General features: G+C 45.8%; 1 protein-coding gene across 2 annotated transcripts in view; it reads right to left on the bottom strand.

Annotated features, from left to right (window-relative positions):
* Positions 1 to 19,028, bottom strand: part of LOC129859348 (transmembrane protein 108-like) — a 67,912-nt gene that overhangs the window by 14,605 nt on the left and 34,279 nt on the right. The window contains exons 1-2 of one of the 2 annotated variants that reach the window (XM_055929005.1): positions 7,164 to 7,537; positions 4,684 to 4,767 (exon numbers count right to left, since the gene is read on the bottom strand). In XM_055929005.1, the coding sequence (XP_055784980.1) occupies positions 4,684 to 4,723 (40 nt within the window). In that variant the 5' untranslated portion in view covers positions 4,724 to 4,767; positions 7,164 to 7,537. Of the gene's footprint in view, positions 1 to 4,683; positions 4,768 to 7,163; positions 7,538 to 19,028 lie in introns of those variants that run through there. The other variant, XM_055929004.1, reaches the window with a different exon arrangement.

Raw genomic sequence — 19,028 nt, 5'->3', positions numbered from 1 at the left:
CTGCATCATCAGTAGTCGGTCGGTCAGTCACAGCGTTTCATTTAGCAAATCCCAGGAAATCTGACATTCCCCAAAATAGGTCCTATAATACGCAGCATCCTCCATCGACAACATTCAATCCCCGGTGGCTGTTCTGCAGGCACTATTTCTAAACTGTACAGTAAGACTACGTCCAAATAGGCACAGATCACAGGCACAGCACAGTTTACCCTCCCCAAATCCTCACCTTCACCATTAGTAGGTCAAATCACTAAACTGACCTAAGATCAGTGTCTAAGGGGCAACTTCTCCAAGCTTAACACGCACATCATTCACTGTGATGCCACAGGTGCAGATAATCATTTTATCACATCATTAGCTGCTGGTATATAGGCTAAACATGCATGGGTTGATATTGTATTGTAAACACCGTGGGCACTGATGCAAAGCAGTTAGCGATTAAGGATGCCCTCACCGCCCAGTCCCCTATGGACTGTGTTAAGGCTTGTTTATACTAATTGCTAATATGGTGCGCCGCGGATGCTAAGTCCATGGGATCCTCTGTGAGTCCACACGGGAGGTAGGAGGGTTGTCTCTACAGCATCGATCAGAATACCAATAAGCTTCCATCTCAAATCTCACAAAACTCAAACTACACATGCACACACACGCACACACACAAACATAGCCAGCAGCATACCACCCTGCATCCCACCGCTTGCTTGCTTCTGAAGCTAAGCAGGGTTGGTCCTGGTCAGTCATCCCAATGCCAAGGGCATCCCAATGCCCAGGGCAGTGATTGGGGACATTGCCCTGTGTACCGTGCCGTCTTTTGGATGGGACGCTAAATTGGTGTCCTGACTCTCTGTGGTCCCTAAAGATCCCATGGCACTTATGGTAAGAGTAGGAGTGTTAACCCCGGGGTCCTGGCAAGATACCCATATCTGTCCCTCAAACCATCACGGTCACCTAATCATCCCCAGCTTACAATTGGTCATTCCTCTCCCTTGTAACTATTCCCCAGGTTGCTGCTGTAAATGAGAATGTGTTATCAGTCAACTTACCAGGTAAAATAAGGGTTAAATAAAAACACACAAAAACTCAGCTCATATTTGTAAATAAAGCTTGACGGAGCCGAATGAAAGTAGATGTTGGGCTTCTTTTGACGATGTAATTGGTTGAGAAGAGCCTGTGCATTTAACCTCATCTTTAACATGCTATCTGAACAGACCAGATCAACAGATCAAACTGATGAGATTCTTCACAGCAGGGGCACAAAAAGCCCCTTATCCCCAGTCAGACCTGTGGTGGGATTTGATTATCAAACCTGTCCATGCTATTCCAATTATGACCTAGCTGCAGTAGTCAATAGGTGTTACTGATGTCACCTACAGTACAGCATGTGATCTGACAGTTGATTGGTGAGGAGGTTGTATTGGTATTCATAAGTCACTCTGGATAAGAAAAACATTTCCACTCATCAAAACAAGGGACTGGTTTTCCATTAGTTTTCCAGTTTAATCCCCAGTATGGGTCCTGGGGATATACAATGGGATGAGGGCCAAATAATAAGCCAAAAAAAAAAAAAATGTAAACAGCATCTCTCCTTAAAGTTCAATACATTTATTCAAACATACTTATTTCTAGCAGCTATGTGCAATCAACCTTAATGAACTCTGTTTTCAAGTTAGGAACTATTCTTGAACAACAATTGTTTTCAGTCGGGAATTAAACAAACTGTCAGTCAGAGGTGTAAAGAGAGTGCATCTTTAAAAGTGGCGTAAACAGACAAATTCCACTGGTCTGCTGGTTGGGTGTGCCCGGCCCGCCTGCCAATCTATGGGGGAGAGTGGTTATCCCAGGGGGCTGAGGGATAGATGGGGCACATCCTGTGGACCGCTGGGACTGGGGGGGGGGGGGGGGGGGGGGACTGGGGAGGGGGTGGGAAATGGGTTAGGGCGGCACAGACGTGAGCTCTGAGAGAGTCTATGGTACCGTTCCAAATAGTACCCTAATATTACCCTATTCCCCACTTAGTGCACTACTTTTTTAAACAAGCCTTAACACAGTCGATAAGGGACTGGGCGGTGAGGCCATCCTTAATCGCTAACTGCTATGCATCAGTGCCCACAAAACTAGTACACTATATAGGGAATAGGGTGCCAGTTGGGACTCATCCTATCACACAGTGGGATAATGTCTTCATGTTTGAATGTTCTGTAAAGCTTGTCAGATTAGGTCACCCCCCCCCCCCCCCCACACACACACACTTTTTACAACACGGACATGTTTATCCCAGATCCCACGTCCACGCTGTCAGAGAACTGAGGAACGAGAGACAAGGAGGATAGAAAGGCCCTCTGATGTTTACTAGGGTATTGATTTAGTAGGACAGTAGTTGCCCGGGTTGACTGGGGGCTGTAACACCAACTGGGCCACAGGGCCAGGTCCGGTCCGGTCGGTTCAAACAGGAAGGAAAGACATAAACTAGGAAGTTATTCGGGCTCTGGGGAGAACATTGAGTCACGAAGGCTGAGAAAAACAACGCAATAAAGTAGACCGGCAGCACTGTACCGCTCACACATAATGTATAAGTTATTCAAGATATTGCGGCGGTGTTATGACATTATTACAAGCACAATCTAGTGCCACAATAGAACCCAACCAAAAGGCGAGGAGCCCAGTGCAACTCAGATTAGGGAGATTTCTCATAGCTTGCAAATCACTCTAAACACTCTCACAGATAAGCATTTTACGAGCTGACGTCACAATGTAATTTGCACTTGAGTCAAGGAGATGGAAGGAATTGCCGTACTTGGAAGGAATTGGATTGAGGACAGAGGGCAAAACAAACGTTTTCTGAAAATAAACAGTCAGTCTTCTGTAGCTTCAGGTGGGCCTGTACAGACAACCGTGTTGAGCCAGACAGACATGGAAGGGAAGAGAGAGAGAACAGAGAAGAAAAAACACCACAGGAAAGGAGGATTGGGACCAAAGGAAATGGGAGTATAGTGTGATAATATCATATCATCCCACTCTCCGTTCTCTCTGAAACCCCTCTCCAAAACCAACACTATAGGCCAACTCATAAAATGAACAAAAATGAACTCCCAAGAATTCTCAATGAGCATTGTTCAATTCAGTTGAAATTCACCCAAACTCTGGTTTATATTACGATCATTTTATTTGTCTATTTATTTATTTGTCCAACCTAAATTTGACTTATACCTTATCCGAAAGACACACATACACAGGTTGGAGAGGGGGCTCGCACACTGGGCACTCATGGAGCAATTGTTGTGGTGGGTTAAGTGCCTTGCTCAAGGACACAATGGCAGGCAATGGCATCTAGAATTTGATACCAGCAGACCCCACCAGATCCGGGATTCGAACTGGCAACCTCCAGTTGCTACAGTAGATCGCCTCTCTAACCGCTAGGCTACATGCCGCCGCTGGCAGGTACAGGCCAGAATGAGAAATGAGAATAGTCTGTTCTACAGAAAGGCAGCAGGAGTCTCTGGTGGGCTTCTCTGTCTAGACACAAGAACAAGGTACCTAGGCTACCCCCCAAATAGCACTCTATTCCCTATATAGTGTAGTACTTTTCAACAGGGTAGTGCAATATATAGGCAATAGGGTGACATTTAGGATGCAGAGAGTTGCGTGTGAAGAGTCTGGGGAGAGGCAGGCCACAGCTGTGACTCACACAGCACATCTAAGTGAAAAATATCACCTGGACGGTCAATGTTGGGTTCCACAGAAAACTGATGAGACCTCTCAAAAAGAGGCGACAGATCATTTGGTACGAAGAACCACACGGTACCAAAAACAAACTGCAATATGAAACAAATAATCATCCCATTCTATAATTTCACATATCCTACATTTCTGAGCCAGAGATTCTAAGAAATAGTTTCCTTTCCAAAGGTTCCATTATTTCCGTGGCTGTACCCTCTTCTCAACCCCGCGCCACTGGAGATCCTAGTACAGCATTGGAACACTTTGATTGGACCATCCGTTCTTGAGTATACAACAGCATATCCTATAGGAGGCCTCCTGAGCAGTCAACGACCTTCGTGTATCTGCTGTGTGATATGATTGAGTTAGATTAGTCAGGCCCAGCCTTTAACCTCGCTGCTCTGTTCTGGGCCATGGGGCACAGGGTGAATCATATCATAGTAGAGATGAGCAACCTGCTCCACTAACAGCCTGTGGTAATGTCAGTGGTTCAGCCTGACCCCATGTTCCACATTCGGCTCTGGACACCTGCCAGACAATCACACCACTTCCCCCCCTGAACCTGCTAATATTCTTAGAACAGCATATACTGTATGACATGATTATGTAACACAGAGGTAGATAAGGATGAGTAACACACTGCAAGTACAATACCTGTTCTCTGTCTACCTGGAACCGGCTGAGACTGTGTTTTGAAGGTCCTTTTCTTGTAGCTGTTATCAGCACTGTTATTGTTCCCTCACTTTAGCTGTTTTCTGTCTTACTGGACTCTATTCTACTGTGCCCTTACCTGTGGCTAATGTGCAGTTTTACAAGTTTGGCTAATGTACAGTAAGCCCGTAGCTTAGCTGTGCTGTTCGTATTGAACTGTAGTTATGTCACGTGTGCTATGAGTGTCAGTAATGCGCCATATGTGATTCGACTGTATCCTATCTCAGCCATGAGGACCCAGCCATGTCTACTCACTCAGCAGCTGGCGGCGCAGGACCTGCAGGCTTCTCTTCATGGTATCATGTGGTCCGGCTCCTCCTCCACAGTGCTCATGGTTCTCTGTGGAACACAACCAGACCAGAGAGACAGACTGAGATACTGCACCGCGGTCAGGAAGCACGGTCAGATACTGATGTGATTAGGTGAGGACATAGGGGGGGAGAGAGAGCGGGGGAGAGAGAGAGAAATAAAGAAGAGAGAGCGAGAGAGAGAAAGAGAGAGAGAGGGAAAGAGAGAGGAAGAGAGAGAGAGAGAAAGAGAGAGCGAGAGAGAGAGAGCGATTGATCACATAGCCAGGTGAGGGGCTATCCATTGAGAGAGAGAGAGAAATAGAGAGAGAGAAAGAGATTGATCACATAGCCAGGCGAGGGGATGTCCATTGAGAGAGACAGAGAGAGAGAGACAGGACGGACAGAGAGACAGAGAGAGAGAGACAGGACGGACAGAGAGACAGAGAGAGAGAGACAGGACGGACAGAGAGACAGAAATAGAGAGAAAAATACAGCCAGTGACAGACCAGGACAGACAAGACAGTGTTTACAATTCCCAGTCAGGTCACAAACAGGAAAGAACTCAACAAGTATCGAAAAAACACTCCATCTGACAACAATAATAAATATTCACCATGACAGGCATAAATACTTAGCCATGGAAAAGTAACATAAATCAAGGTTGGATTAGACCATTAATGTACAGGGTGGTCACTGTGTATTTGGCTCCTGAATACTGGCTATGTATGAAATTCAGTACGCTGCACTCACTGCCTAGGCTGGTCAGTAAAACCAATCATGGGTCATTAAACATTGATCAGTAGGGCGTGTAGTGTACTGAGCTATATATCACTAGAGTGTATGCTAACTTCCACGGGTAGTCTTTAGAAGTGACAGAACCTTGATAAATGAAAGGAAGGCCCACACGCGCGAGCTGTGCACACACACAAATTATTTTCACCTCTGGAAAAGCTTGCGTGCATGTGTGTGTGTGTGTGTGTGTGTGTGAGAGAGAGAGATTGTATTTCCATGTGTTGCCCTGTCTTTGGGGAATAAACACACCTGCACTTCCCCTAAGGTGAATCTCCAATGCATAAATAATCTGGTGGCAGTGGCGAGTGTGAAATTGGATTTGTGCCCCCTAGGACGACGGGGTCTGGATGTGGTCAACCTGTGGATACGTCCCAAATGGCACCCTGTTTCCTATATTGTGCACCACTTTTGACCAGAACCCTATGGGCCCTGGTCAAAAGTAGTGCACTGTAAAGGGGAAAAGGTTCCATTCGAGACGTACCCTGTGTTTCTCTGAAAGCGCAACGCAATGAGAGGGGAAAGGATAAGCAAACAAGCACAGCAGCACTGATCATTTCATCATGTATTGTTCCTTATGAAAATAATCACCTTCATAAATGACTGGATTGAAATACGCACGCTGCAGGCTGCAACTCAATCCGCCTATTACCAGTCATATTGATATTTGGCCAGTCGAATGTCAAAACAAGAGACTGGCCCACTGTGAAAATAACAATTTTGGGCAATTTCACTGGGGTGTCTCTCGCCTCTTTTTCTCTCTCCCTCCTTTCCCTCTCTCTCTCTCTCTCTCTCTCTCTCTCTCTCCCCCCCTGCTCTCTACCTCCCCACCTCTTTCTAGGTGCATTAGCATCATGCTCCAGGGCTAATGAGCGGAGTGGCGGTGAGTGTTTAAAGAGTGCAGCTGAGCCTCTCCAGTGTCCACAGTGATTCCACATCATCGCCCGTACTGGCTACCAGACTACCTTTCATTCACACAGGGCAGAGGAGGTGGAAGAGGAGGAGGAGGGGGGGAGGGAGAAGGAGGAGGGGTGAGCGGTGAATCATATCCACCTGTTATGATGGCACATTAGCTACAGGTGCGTGCCACGACTTGTCCATACACAGAGAGAGCGGGAGCGAGAGAGCGAGAGCGGGATATTTGGAGAGGCTGTGGATTTAACTACGATAGAGGAAAGGAGTGTATGGGAAAAGCCCCTCAGACCCCGGCAAAGTTCAGCTGGACACAGAGAGTTAGAGAGAGAGAGAGATGATGTATTACGTCCTTAAAGTCCAGGAGCTGGATAGGACAAATAGTCCAGAAACAGAGGATTTCGTCCGGGTAGCTGTTTGAAATATGACTCAAGATACCTACCCAAAGATGTAAACACGGTGAGTAAATCACCAATCAACACAGATACCGTTGGTCTGTGTGTTTTCTGTAATGTCAGGGACAGCTAGCAGCTTAATGGTATTCCAACATTTTACAGGAGAATAACAAACGAACCACTGCATGGCAACTGACAACACACACACGCAGAGCGTGGCCATTGCCATGACAACCCTAATAGTACATTGTATTCAAATCTCCTTGCCGAGGACAAATGGGACTCCATCAGAGAAAAAATGTAATAATCCCATCATTTCTAAGAGAGAAAGACTAAATAAAGCACTCACCATTGGGACTGGGAGAATATGACTTTCAGAAACAATCCCTCTCCTCATAGCAACGCAGCGGTCTTTGTGTTTGGGCTCATGTTGACAGCCCTTTGGGTCCCCAAAATGCCTTTGCTGCTGCTGCGACTTGGAGAGTGCAGCTCTGAATAGTGAAACTGGAGGGGCGCACAGAGTTTAAGCCCCAGCCAAGGTCACTCGAGACGGGGTAATGAAATAAATCGGTCACTCTGTCTCCACCAGGGTGCAAGCGCGCAAGGATAACAATGCCTTTACATTTTGGACTTCCCTCTATTTTACTGTAGGGGTCTAGCGTCTAAGGATCTGGCTCGATGCCTGCATAAAGCTGCACCTTCCATAACGAAGGAGGAAAGAGGGCGAGGAAGGGAGTCACTGAAGGAGTGGACAGGGCTGTGCTCTCATAACAACCCACAGATAACCCAAAGACCTAATCACACTCTTTTATGGGAGCTGATATTTTCCTCCCTGCAATGCAATGTTCTCACGGCTAGGTTCATCTGCTGGTTCCAGCTGCATTTGAAGGAACACACTGTCTCAAATGGCACCCTAAGGGCACTACTTTTGACCAGGGCCCTATGGGTTCGGTCAAAAGTAGTGCATTGTGTCGGGAATAGGGTGACATTTGGGACGCAAGCACTGTCTATCTGTGAGGGCGGTCGGGAAATGGAGACATGCTCCTGAATTCCTTACACAGATTCATGGAGTCAAATCTCAGTCATAAAGTAAGACAAATCTGAGAAAATGTGGAGGTGTTACATTGACTTCTTTCTTTCTTTCAGATAGCTGAAAAAAGTTATAGAGGTAACAACTTTCCCATTTCTCCACCATTTTAATATCCAAACTCACTGTGGAGTTATAAATAGGTCCATTTACAGTAAGGCCACCATGGCAGCCCCAGAAGGCAAACAATGTGTCAGTCCCAAATTGCATCCTATTCTCTATATAGTACACTCTCTACAGTGCACTACCCATAGGACTCTAGTCAAAAGTAGTGCACTATAAAGGGAATAGTGTGCCATTTTGGAAACAGACCAGTTAACATTAGAGGAGTGGATTTACAGTGGACCTCATTGGCATAATCTCAAGGGATTCGGTGATTGCAGCAACACCGTGATGTCTATCTCGATCTCCTCCTCCCAGCAGACCAGACAAAAGTGAGGCGCCTTCATGGCGTTCACCCTTTGATTATGTTTCTTTCGCTCCTTTGATGGGAATCAGTAAACAGTTCCTGATACCTCCTCACACGTCAATCCTTGTCTCTCCATGTGTTTCCTGTGCTGTTGTTGTTGGGGCTTTGGGGCCTCAGAGGGCCTCAGTTTGGGCTGTGGTGACTTAGTAGTGCTGAGTAGTGATGTCTCTGGGGCCCCTCCTCCCTTGCCCTCCTCCCCTCAGTCTTACTTGTCCTATTAGTGACCTCACAGTAGACCAAAGGCTGCTGTGCTTTCATAACAGGAATTCAAGTAAGACCCTGCTGAGGCTGATCCCCACTGAGCAATAGACCAGGGGCCTGATTACAATGAACAATTCCATTATGAAACAAATAACACTTATTCTTCAAGCATGAGCCACAACAACAGCTGGGGCCAGTGAGCAGTGACTCAACCACAGAGCAACCGATTGGTTGTTGGTGCCCCTGGAGTACTGCTGCGATCACTTAATTGGCTGGCCAGTCAGACAAAACAAATGTAATGTTTACTACAGTATCGATTTGCTCCAATAACGGTGCCCGATGATATAGCACCAGGTATTTACCACAAGCTCTAAAGAAAGAAAGTATTGGTTCTTCAGTATCCCATTGCTCCTCTCCACCATGCCAAATGTGTATCTGCAGGATGCTATGGTGCTGAGTCACTGTCAGTGCTGTGAGTGGACCCTGCCGACCATGGCCCAGATGGCAGGATGAGTTGCGGTTGCTGTGTCATGCAGGCTGGTGGCGGTTGGTGTCGGCTGCGCGGGTCATCAATCAGCGCCACCAAGTTCCCCCCACCCCTGCCGCCCAGCTAGTACATGGCAGGCCATTAAAAGGAGTGTCAGCATGACGTTCACCCCACCACGGGGGGGAGGTGGGAACATATCATTACTTCCTGTCACCCTCACTGACTAACTGGTCTGGCTACATGAGTCTCTTACCTCTTACAAAATCATTGGGGATTCTCACATACTGTGCTGCACTGTCTGTCTGTCTGTGTGCTTGTCTGCACATCTCCAAAACAAGTCCACACCCTTTAGAGTAAATGGATAGAAAGGAGTAGAAACAGCTGTTTTATAACGTTGCTATAGTCCCCTCATAAGCGGCTCGTATGTAGCAACTCTGTCCTAATCGTACAAGAAGCGTATCGTAATAGCCACAGTAATTAGTGCGCAAAATGCCTCTGCACGAGCATTAATCACCAAGAGACACCACTGCCATAAAACACAACTGTTACAACCCTGTTCCACATTCACGGAGCTGTGGCTGTCAATTCCCATTCCTCTCCCTGGGTTAGAGGCTAAGTCAACATCAGTAATGCAGGGCAGAGCAGTGTAGCACCAGAGATGACACACCTGCCAAAAGAAATGCGTGTGACATGGAGCATGGCAGAATAGTGAGTGGGCACCTGTTTAGTGTGTGTCAGTGTGTGTGCGGTCTGCTCCACAGGCTGACTCTGCCAGCTGAGCTCTCATAACCACACACGCACGCACGCACGCACGCACGCACACACACACACACACACACACACACACACACACACACACACACACACCTCAACCTGAATGGGTCTCTTACTCAACTCCTGCTGAGCACCTGCACAGTGGCAAACTCCTGGAAGCTGTCGACCATTGTACCGGTGCCTAATCACCAAATGACTTTCGACCTGTTGCCCTCATGCCCCTGCTGGCCAAATGCATGGAGAGGGTTGTCAGGAAGCACCTTACCCTGTCCACCCTGTCAACTGGACCCGCTACAGTTTGCCTATAAGACACAGAGGGGGACTGTATGATAGTACCCTGACCTTGGTGAACATGGAGTCTAGTCACTTTCAACATGCTAAATCATATGCACACATTATATTTATTGATTTGAGTTCAGCTTTCAATTCAATGCAAATATACACACTGCTGAAACGACTACTGGACCTGAACGTCAACGGTGGCCTCGCAGGTTGGATCGAGGACTTTTTAACTGACCGCCCACAGAGGGTTCTCCTGAACGGGGCCCTCTCTGATGAACTGACCCTGTACACAGTGGCGCCCCAGGGGTGTGTCCTGTCACCGCTGTTGTTCTCTATCTACACTAACGAGACGAAGACCCAAAGGAAACAATGTGAGCCTTTTCAAGAACGCAGATGACATGGCTGTGGTGGGACTATTTTTTAAAGATGCTGCGTCAGACGGGGACAGCTGTTTTAAACAGGCCAACAACCTTCAAGAATGGTGCCGGTTAATTGCCTTCCACATTAATGTGGACAAGACAAAGGAGCTGATCATCAATGGCAACGACCTGCCAATGTCCCAACAAATCTCTCTGAGCAAGCAACCAGTGGAGGTGGTTGAGTGTTTTAAATATCTAGGGACACAAATTGATTACAAGCTGGGCTTTACAGAGAATGCAGAATGTATTTTTCTAAAGCCTGCCAGCGACTGTTTTAATGAGGAAATTGAAGGGTTGAAGGGATGTTCTGGAGAAGTTGTATAGCAGTCTGGTGGAGAGCATCCTCACGTTCGATATGACAGTCTGGTATGGCAATCTGAGCGTGAGGAGCAAAAGCAAACTGACCAGAATAGTAAACACAGCCAGCAAAGTAATCGGTCGACCACAGGCACAGTTGAGCAGTCTGTTCCACCAGGCAACCAAAAGGGAAGGCACTGGTTGTCGTTGACGACCCATCCCACCCACACCCTCACGTTCGAGAGCTTCCCTCTGGCCGGCGCTTCAGAAAGCCCATGGCCAAGAAGAACGTGTTCAAACATTCATTCATTCCTTGTGCTGTTGGACGACTAAATGCAACATAAATTGCATCGGTATACGCACTTATCTATTTCTCTATTTTAACAGTGCAGGGCAGCGGTCAGTTGTGAGTAAATGTATCAATGTCCTCTATGTTTTTAGGTTATGCAGTAGGATGTGCTGACTGGTTTAAATGTGTGTTATGTGAGAATATATGTGTATTTGATCCTTTTTAATGTAATGTGATGCCAAAGAACTTGTAATCCTGTAATGGACAATAAAGTTTTATTCTATTGTATGGTACAGCTCCCATAGACTTCAAATAGCATTATGGTTAGCCACAAAGATGATTTAATAAGATGACCAAGCAGGGTAATAGGGCATTAAATTGGGAAGGATGGGGCTTCCCCAGAGTGTAGACGGACAGTGTCACTATACAGTGAACAGGGTGCCATCGTGAGTGACACGGGCTGCAGTTTGTCTGGAACACACACTTTAGTACAGGGGCCACAAGGTGACACACACATATGGGGCCATGGGAGGGTCACTCCGAGGTACCGTTACATAAGGTGTCAACCCTCCCTGACTAACTGACTGACTGAATAACAGACCCACTGCATGCCACAGAATGGCAAACGATCGCAATGATCTGCAGGCACATTGCCAACACCAATAATGGGATATATAGATGTAGGTAAGGGTGCACAGACAACACACACACATACACTCAGTGTGCTAGTCCTATTATCAATCTCTGCTATTAATCTGAGATGCCAAACATCCAGCCATAGCATGGCTGTCATTTAAAGGGAAAAGGTATTTTCACAAATGTGCCTTCTGTCCCTTTGGAGTTATTGGGACGAGCGGTAAAGACATAGATCGGGATGTAGGGCGTCTCTCTCTCTGGCAGCGTCTCAGTCGTAAATATCTCTCTCCTTTCTCTCTCTCCCTCAATCGGTCTCTCTTTCTCCCTTCTCTTTCATCTCTCTCTATCCCCCTCTCTCTATCTCCCTCTCCTCCACCTTGTCTCTGTCCTTGTGTGACCCTGCAGACAGTAATGATACGATTGACTGCTGCTGTGTTGTGCTGGTGCTGCTGACTAACAGTAAAGTGAAGCTAGCAGCGCACCACGTCCCGCTACGCCTGTCACAATCACTAAGAAAGTAATACCACAGAAAAATAGAGAGCGTGGGTTGACACCTAAATTCACCACTTTACACAAAGCGTGATGACGCCTGTCAGAATTTCCTGGAGTGTCTGGTAGCCTCCCAAATGGCACCCTACTCCCTGCATAGTGCACTCCCTTTGACCAGAGCGCTCTGCACTATGTAGGGAATAGGGTGCCATTTGTGATGGAGACTCAGTAGTCTGTCCCTGAATCGGTAGGCACAGCATGCACCCTGGAGAGTGTGAAGACAGGAGCATTTAAAGTGAAGTATTTCAGAGTCGAATCTACTTCTGAGAATACACTAGACAGAAGTGAAGTGAACATGAGTGTATTATAGCTCAGCAAAAGACAGAATGACAACATCGAAAGACAGAGAGCCTGGGTAGGAGCTAGCTATTAGCATCGCTATATAGGCTAGCAAACACTTGTGTCTGATATGAGGCTCCCTGTGGGAATAGCCTAGCTAGCAGTGGAATTTTACAGCTGCCCCACCGCACCATAGAGTCGACTGATATTAATATCTTCATCTTTGATCACCAATGGGAGGCTTGTAATAAGAAGGCTCCCATGGGGGCAGAGGGTGGCGCACTAAAAAATAAACAAAAAAGCAGTCTGCTTCGGTCGAGATGAAAAAGTACAATTATAAACTGGGTGGTTTGAGCCCTGAATGCATACCACAGGTATGACAAAACATGTATTTTTACTGCTCTAATTACATTGGTAACCAGTTCATAATAGTAATAAGGCACCTTGGGGGTTTGTAGTATATTGGCCATATACCACACCTCCTCGGGTCTTATTGCTTAAGTACATTTTGTCTGCAAAACGCTCTCAGAATGATATAGCTAGAGAGAATCAGTCTATTGGAGAACTTGCTGTGCTTATTGTAAGGTATTTTGCTCTCTTTTGCTTTATTCCCCCCATTGTTCATGCTGTATCTGTCGATTCATGATGAAGGGAATAAGAATTATGTTGATAATCTAATCTACTTAATTTCTCCCATCCAAGTGAAAGATGAAGTTCCAGAGAGAAGAAAAGAGGAGAGAAATAATTCAAATATCCAGACAGATAACTCAAGGAATCAGAAGATGGATGCTTCCAACAGCTCTCAACCTTTAACAATCGCATCAACATGCGATTAGAACAGATGGTGTTTCCTCTTGTCCCTTGTGTAAAGATTTCTGAAGCAAAGGGCAAACGTTTCAGCTCTAGTCTAGTTCAAGATGAGCCCCCTTACACCCAGATTGTCTAATCGTTAAAGTTCATAGCGTTGGCTAGATCTGCCAGACAGACATGTCAGAAAATGGGTTATTTGACTAGGCGCTCAATGAGACCTTAGTAAGAGAGAACGAGCAAGCATGTAACCATTTACCCTTGATCTATCCAACGCCTGGCTGTCCAGTGTCCGCACTGGGGCACGTCAGGCTACTCAGCTGTGAAAACTGCTTGATTGGCACTTTGAATATCCTTTATTCAACAACCCAGCGGTTTGGTGTAGGTGTTGTACTTCGTATGCAACAGTTGGGTGACTGTTAGGGGTGTTGAGCTCGAGCTAGAGTTGACATTTGAGGCTTGGTTAGCTGCATTAGCCCGGTAGTTTCTATGCTATGTTCCTCAAGCTTGGTTCTTAGCTAGTGGGGGGCTGTGGGTGACGGAGTATCTGCAGTGGCCTGCTTCCACTCACAAACCGACTGTGAGAGGTTTGTGAGTGGGAGAGGTTGTGATAGCGCTTCACTATGATCTGATCTTATAGCGGTAAACATGGTTTCAAGTTGCCGTCTAACACTCCATCTCCCATCTCCCCTTGGTCTTCTCTCCTTTAGAACTCCTACTTTCATCCCTACGACCGCCTTCTTTCTCGCTCTCTCTCTATCTTGCTCTCTATCTATCTTGCTCTCTATCTTCCATAGACAAGATTGATGACTCCATGTCCTAACTCTCTGTTGTATTGACTTCAGAAACAACTAGTATTAACGCTCAGAACCGGTCATTAGCTGACATGTACAGCAGCAATTTTTTTTTTTTTCATTTATTTATTTCACCTTTATTTAACCAGGTAGGCAAGTTGAGAACAAGTTCTCATTTACATTTGCGACCTGGCCAAGATAAAGCAAAGCAGTTCGACACATACAACAACACAGAGCTACACATGGAGTAAAACAAACATACAGTCAATAATACAGTAGAAAAATAAGTCTATATACAATGTGAGCAAATGAGGTGAGATAAGGGAGGTAAAGGCAAAAAAAGCCATGGTGGTGAAGTAAATACAATATAGCAAGTAAAACACTGGAATGGTAGATTTGCAGTGGAAGAATGTGCAAAGTAGAAATAATGTGGTAAAAAGGACAGCTGCTCTGACAGCTGGTGCTTAAAGCTAGTGAGGGAGATAAGTGTTTCCAGTTTCAGAGATTTTTGTAGTTCGTTCCAGTCATTGGCAGCAGAGAACTGGAAGGAGAGGCGGCCAAAGGAGGAATCGGCTTTGGGGGTGACCAGAGAGATATACCTGCTGGAGCGCGTGATACAGGTGGGTGCTGCTATGTTGACCAGCGAGCTGAGAAAAGGGGGGACTTTACCTAGCAGGGTCTTGTAGATGACCTGGAGCCATTGGGTTTGGCGACGAGTATGAAGCGAGGGCCAGCCAACGAGAGCGTACAGGTCGCAGTGGTGGGTAGTATATGGGGCTTTGGTGACAAAGTGGATGGCACTGTGATAGACTGCATCCAATTTATTGAGTAGGGTATTGGAGGCTATTTTGTAAATGACATCGCCAAAGTCGAGAATCGGTAGGATGGTCAGTTTTACAAGGGTATGTTTGGCAGCATGAGTGAAGGATGCTTTGTTGCGAAATAGGAAGCCAATTCTAGATTTAACTTTGGATTGGAGATGTTTGATGTGAGTCTGGAAGGAGAGTTTACAGTCTAACCAGACACCTAGGTATTTGTAGTTGTCCACATATTCTAAGTCAGAACCGTCCAGAGTAGTGATGCTGGACGGGCGGGCAGGTGCAGGCAGCGATCGGTTGAAGAGCATGCATTTAGTTTTACTTGTATTTAAGAGCAGTTGGAGGCCAAGGAAGGAGAGTTGTATGGCATTGAAGCTACAGAATGGTGTCGTCTGCGTAGAGGTGGATCAGAGACTCACCAGCAGCAAGATCGACATCATTGATATATACAGAGAAGAGAGTCGGCCCAAGAATTGAACCCTGTGGCACCCCCATAGAGATTGCCAGAGGCCCGGACAACAGGCCCTCCGATTTGACACACTGAACTCTATCAGAGAAGTAGTTGGTGAACCAGGCGAGGCAATCATTTGAGAAACCAAGGCTATCAAGTCTGCCGATGAGGATGTGGTGATTGGCCAGGTCAATGAATACGGCTGCACAGTATTGTTTCTTATCGATGGCGGTTAAGATATTGTTTAGGACCTTGAGCATGGCTGAGGTGCACCCATGACCAGCTCTGAAACCAGATTGCATAGCGGAGAAGGTGCGGTGGGATTCGAAATGGTCGGTAATCTGTTTGTTGATTTGGCTTTTGAAGACCTTAGAAAGGCAGGATAGGATAGATATAGGTCTGTAGCAGTTTGAGTCAAGATTGTGTCCCCCTTTGAAGAGGGGGATGACCGCAGCTGCTTTCCAATCTTTGGGAATCTCAGACGACACGAAAGAGAGGTTGAACAGGCTAGTAATAGGGGTTGCAACAATTTCGGCAGATAATTTTAGAAATAAATGGTCCAGATTGTCTAGACCGGCTGATTTGTAGGGGTCCAGATTTTGCAGCTCTTTCAGAACATCAGCTGACTGGATTTGGGAGAATGAGAAATGTGGAAGGCTTGGGCGAGTTGCTGTGGGGGGTGCAGTGCTGTTGACCGGGGTAGGGGTAGCCAGGTGGAAAGCATGGCCAGCCGTAGAAAAATGCTTATTGAAATTCTCGATTATCGTAGATTTATCGGTGGTGACAGAGTTTCCTATCATCAGTGCAGTGGGCAGCTGGGAGGAAGTGTTCTTATTCTCCATGGACTTTACAGTGGTCCAGAACATTTTTGAGTTTGTATCGCAGGAAGCAAATTTATGCTTGACAAAGCTAGCCTTGGCTTTTCTAACTTCCCTGAAAAGTTGCATATCACGGGGGCTGTTCGATGCTAATGCAGAACACCACAGGATGTTTTTGTGTTGGTTAAGGGCAGTCAGGTCTGGAGAGAACCAAGGGCTATATCTGTTCCTGGTTCTAAATTACTTGAATGGCGCATGCTTATTTAAGATGGTGAGGAAGGCATTTAAAAAAAATAACCAGGTATCCTCTACTGACAGGATGAGGTCAATATCCTTCCAGGATACCCGGGCCAGGTCAATTAGAAAGGCCTGCTCGCTGAAGTGTTTCAGGGAGCGTTTGACAGTGATGAGTGGAGGTCGTTTGACCGCTGACCCATTACGGATGCAGGCAATGAGGCAGTGATCGCTGAGATCTTGGTTGAAAACAGCAGAGGTGTATTTAGAGGGCAAGTTGGTTAGGATGATATCTATGAGGGTGCCCGTGTTTACGGCTTTGGGGTGGTACCTGGTAGGTTCATTGATAATTTGTGTGAGATTGAGGGCATCAAGCTTAGATTGTAGGATGGCTGGGGTGTTAAGCATGTCCCAGTTTAGGTCACCTAACAGCACGCGCTCTGAAGATAGATGGGGGGGAAATCAGTTCACATATGGTGTCCAGAGCACAGCTGGGGGCAGAGGGTGGTCTATAGCAGGCGGCAACGGTGAGAGACTTGTTTTTAGAGAGTTGGATTTTTAAAAGTAGAAGTTCAAATTGTTTGGCTACAGACCTGGATAGTAGGACAGAACTCTACAGGCTATCTCTGCAGTAGATTGCAACACCACCCCCTTTGGACGTTCTATCTTGTCTGAAAATGTTGTATTTAGGGATGGAGATTTCAGAGTTTTTGGTGGTCTTTCTAAGCCAGGATTCAGACACGGTTGGCAGAGTGTGCTAAAGCAGTGAATAACACAAACTTAGGGAGGAGGCTTCTAATGTTAACATGCATGAAACCAAGGCTATTACGGTTACAGAAGTCATCAAAAGAGAGCGCCTGGGGAATAGGAGTGGAGCTAGGCACTGCAGGGCCTGGATTCACCTCTACATCACCAGAGGAGCAGAGGAGGAGTAGGATAAGGGTACGGCTAAAAGCTATGAGAATTGGTCGTCTAGGACGTCCGGAACAGAGAGTAAAAGGAGCAGGTTTCTGGGGGCAATAAAATAACTTCAAGGTATAATGTACAGTATGGTAGGATGTGAATACAGTGGAGGTGAACCTAGGCATTGAGTGATGATGAGAGAGATATTGTCTCTAGAAATATCATTGAAACCAGGTGATGTCATCGCATGTGTGAGTGGTGGAACTGAAAGTTTGGATAAGGTATAATGAGCAGGGCTAGAGGCTCTACAGTGAAATAAGCCAATAAACACTAAACAGAACAGCAATGCTTAATACAGAATCATACTAGGACATGCACCACTTCTGGGACTTTAACATCACAGCACCAAACATCACAGAAAAATCATTTTTGAAATGTGCAGTTGATTCTTCATAACTGTCTGGCGATACCAAATCATGGAATCACAAGGATGTCCTAAAGAGGAACTATATGTCAGCCTCTGGTCAGACTCCTGAACTTCTTCACACATTTTATTATAATGTATTGTCTGCTATTTGACCTGTTTAGGGGTCAAATTGAAGAGACCACCTCATCAGTAGCCTCTACGCAGAGTGATGAGTGTGGCTGACATCAGTAGGGGTAATGTGTGTGTGTATACAGTGCATTTGGAAAGTATTTAGACCCCTTGACTACGTTATAGCCTTATTCTGAAATGGATTAAATTGTATTTTTTCCTCATCAATCTACACACAATACCATATAATGTCAAAGCAAAAACAGTAAAAAAAGTTTCAATGCAAATGTATATAAAAAAAAAAAACGGCAATATCACATTTACATAAGTCTTCAGACCATTTACTCAGTACTTTGTTGAAGCACCTTTGGCAGCGATTACAGCCTCAAGTTTCTTGGGTATGACTAGGGCTGTTGCGGTGACCGTATTACCGCCTCACCGGCGGTCACGAGTCATGAAGGCAGTCAAATTCCATGTGACCGTTTAGTCACGGTAATTAGGCTTCTCCAAGCTCTGATGCTGCTGACGGTCATTAGTAGCCTACCAAACTTGCAAAATGCCTGGTACTCAGCACTCTATTGTCCCTCTAATCACTCTGACATCAATGCAAATTGTTTAGAAAATCTTATCAAACACTTCATAAGAGCCCATGAGCTCATGTTGCGAGAAAACAGAGTGATGGCCTCTACTAGAAGCACAAGCATTTCGCTACACTCGCATTAACATCTGCTAACCATGTGTATGTGACTAATAAAATTTGATTTGATTTGATACTAAAAATAGGAGGATCAGCTTTCTATAGGCTAGGCCTACTATATTTATTTCTCAACTTTCCTAATATTAAGCACATTGTTATATATATTTACAACAGGAGTATAGCGCACCTGGCTGGCATGAAAATAAACCATGGGGAAAAGCGTCCTCCGTTCACTATTTAAGTGCAGAGATGACATTTTGTACCGCTGACCCTGTTTCGATACAGGTCCATGATAATGGTCCATTCTAAATCGAAACAAATTTCACACATTTATTATATGTTAAGACAAGATTAAATCAAGAATAGTCTGATTGGTGACAATATTAGC

Source organism: Salvelinus fontinalis, chromosome 7 (assembly GCF_029448725.1).
Source record: "Salvelinus fontinalis isolate EN_2023a chromosome 7, ASM2944872v1, whole genome shotgun sequence".
Classification (NCBI taxonomy): Eukaryota; Metazoa; Chordata; class Actinopteri; order Salmoniformes; family Salmonidae; genus Salvelinus; species Salvelinus fontinalis.
This window is presented reverse-complemented; position numbering and strand designations above follow the sequence as displayed.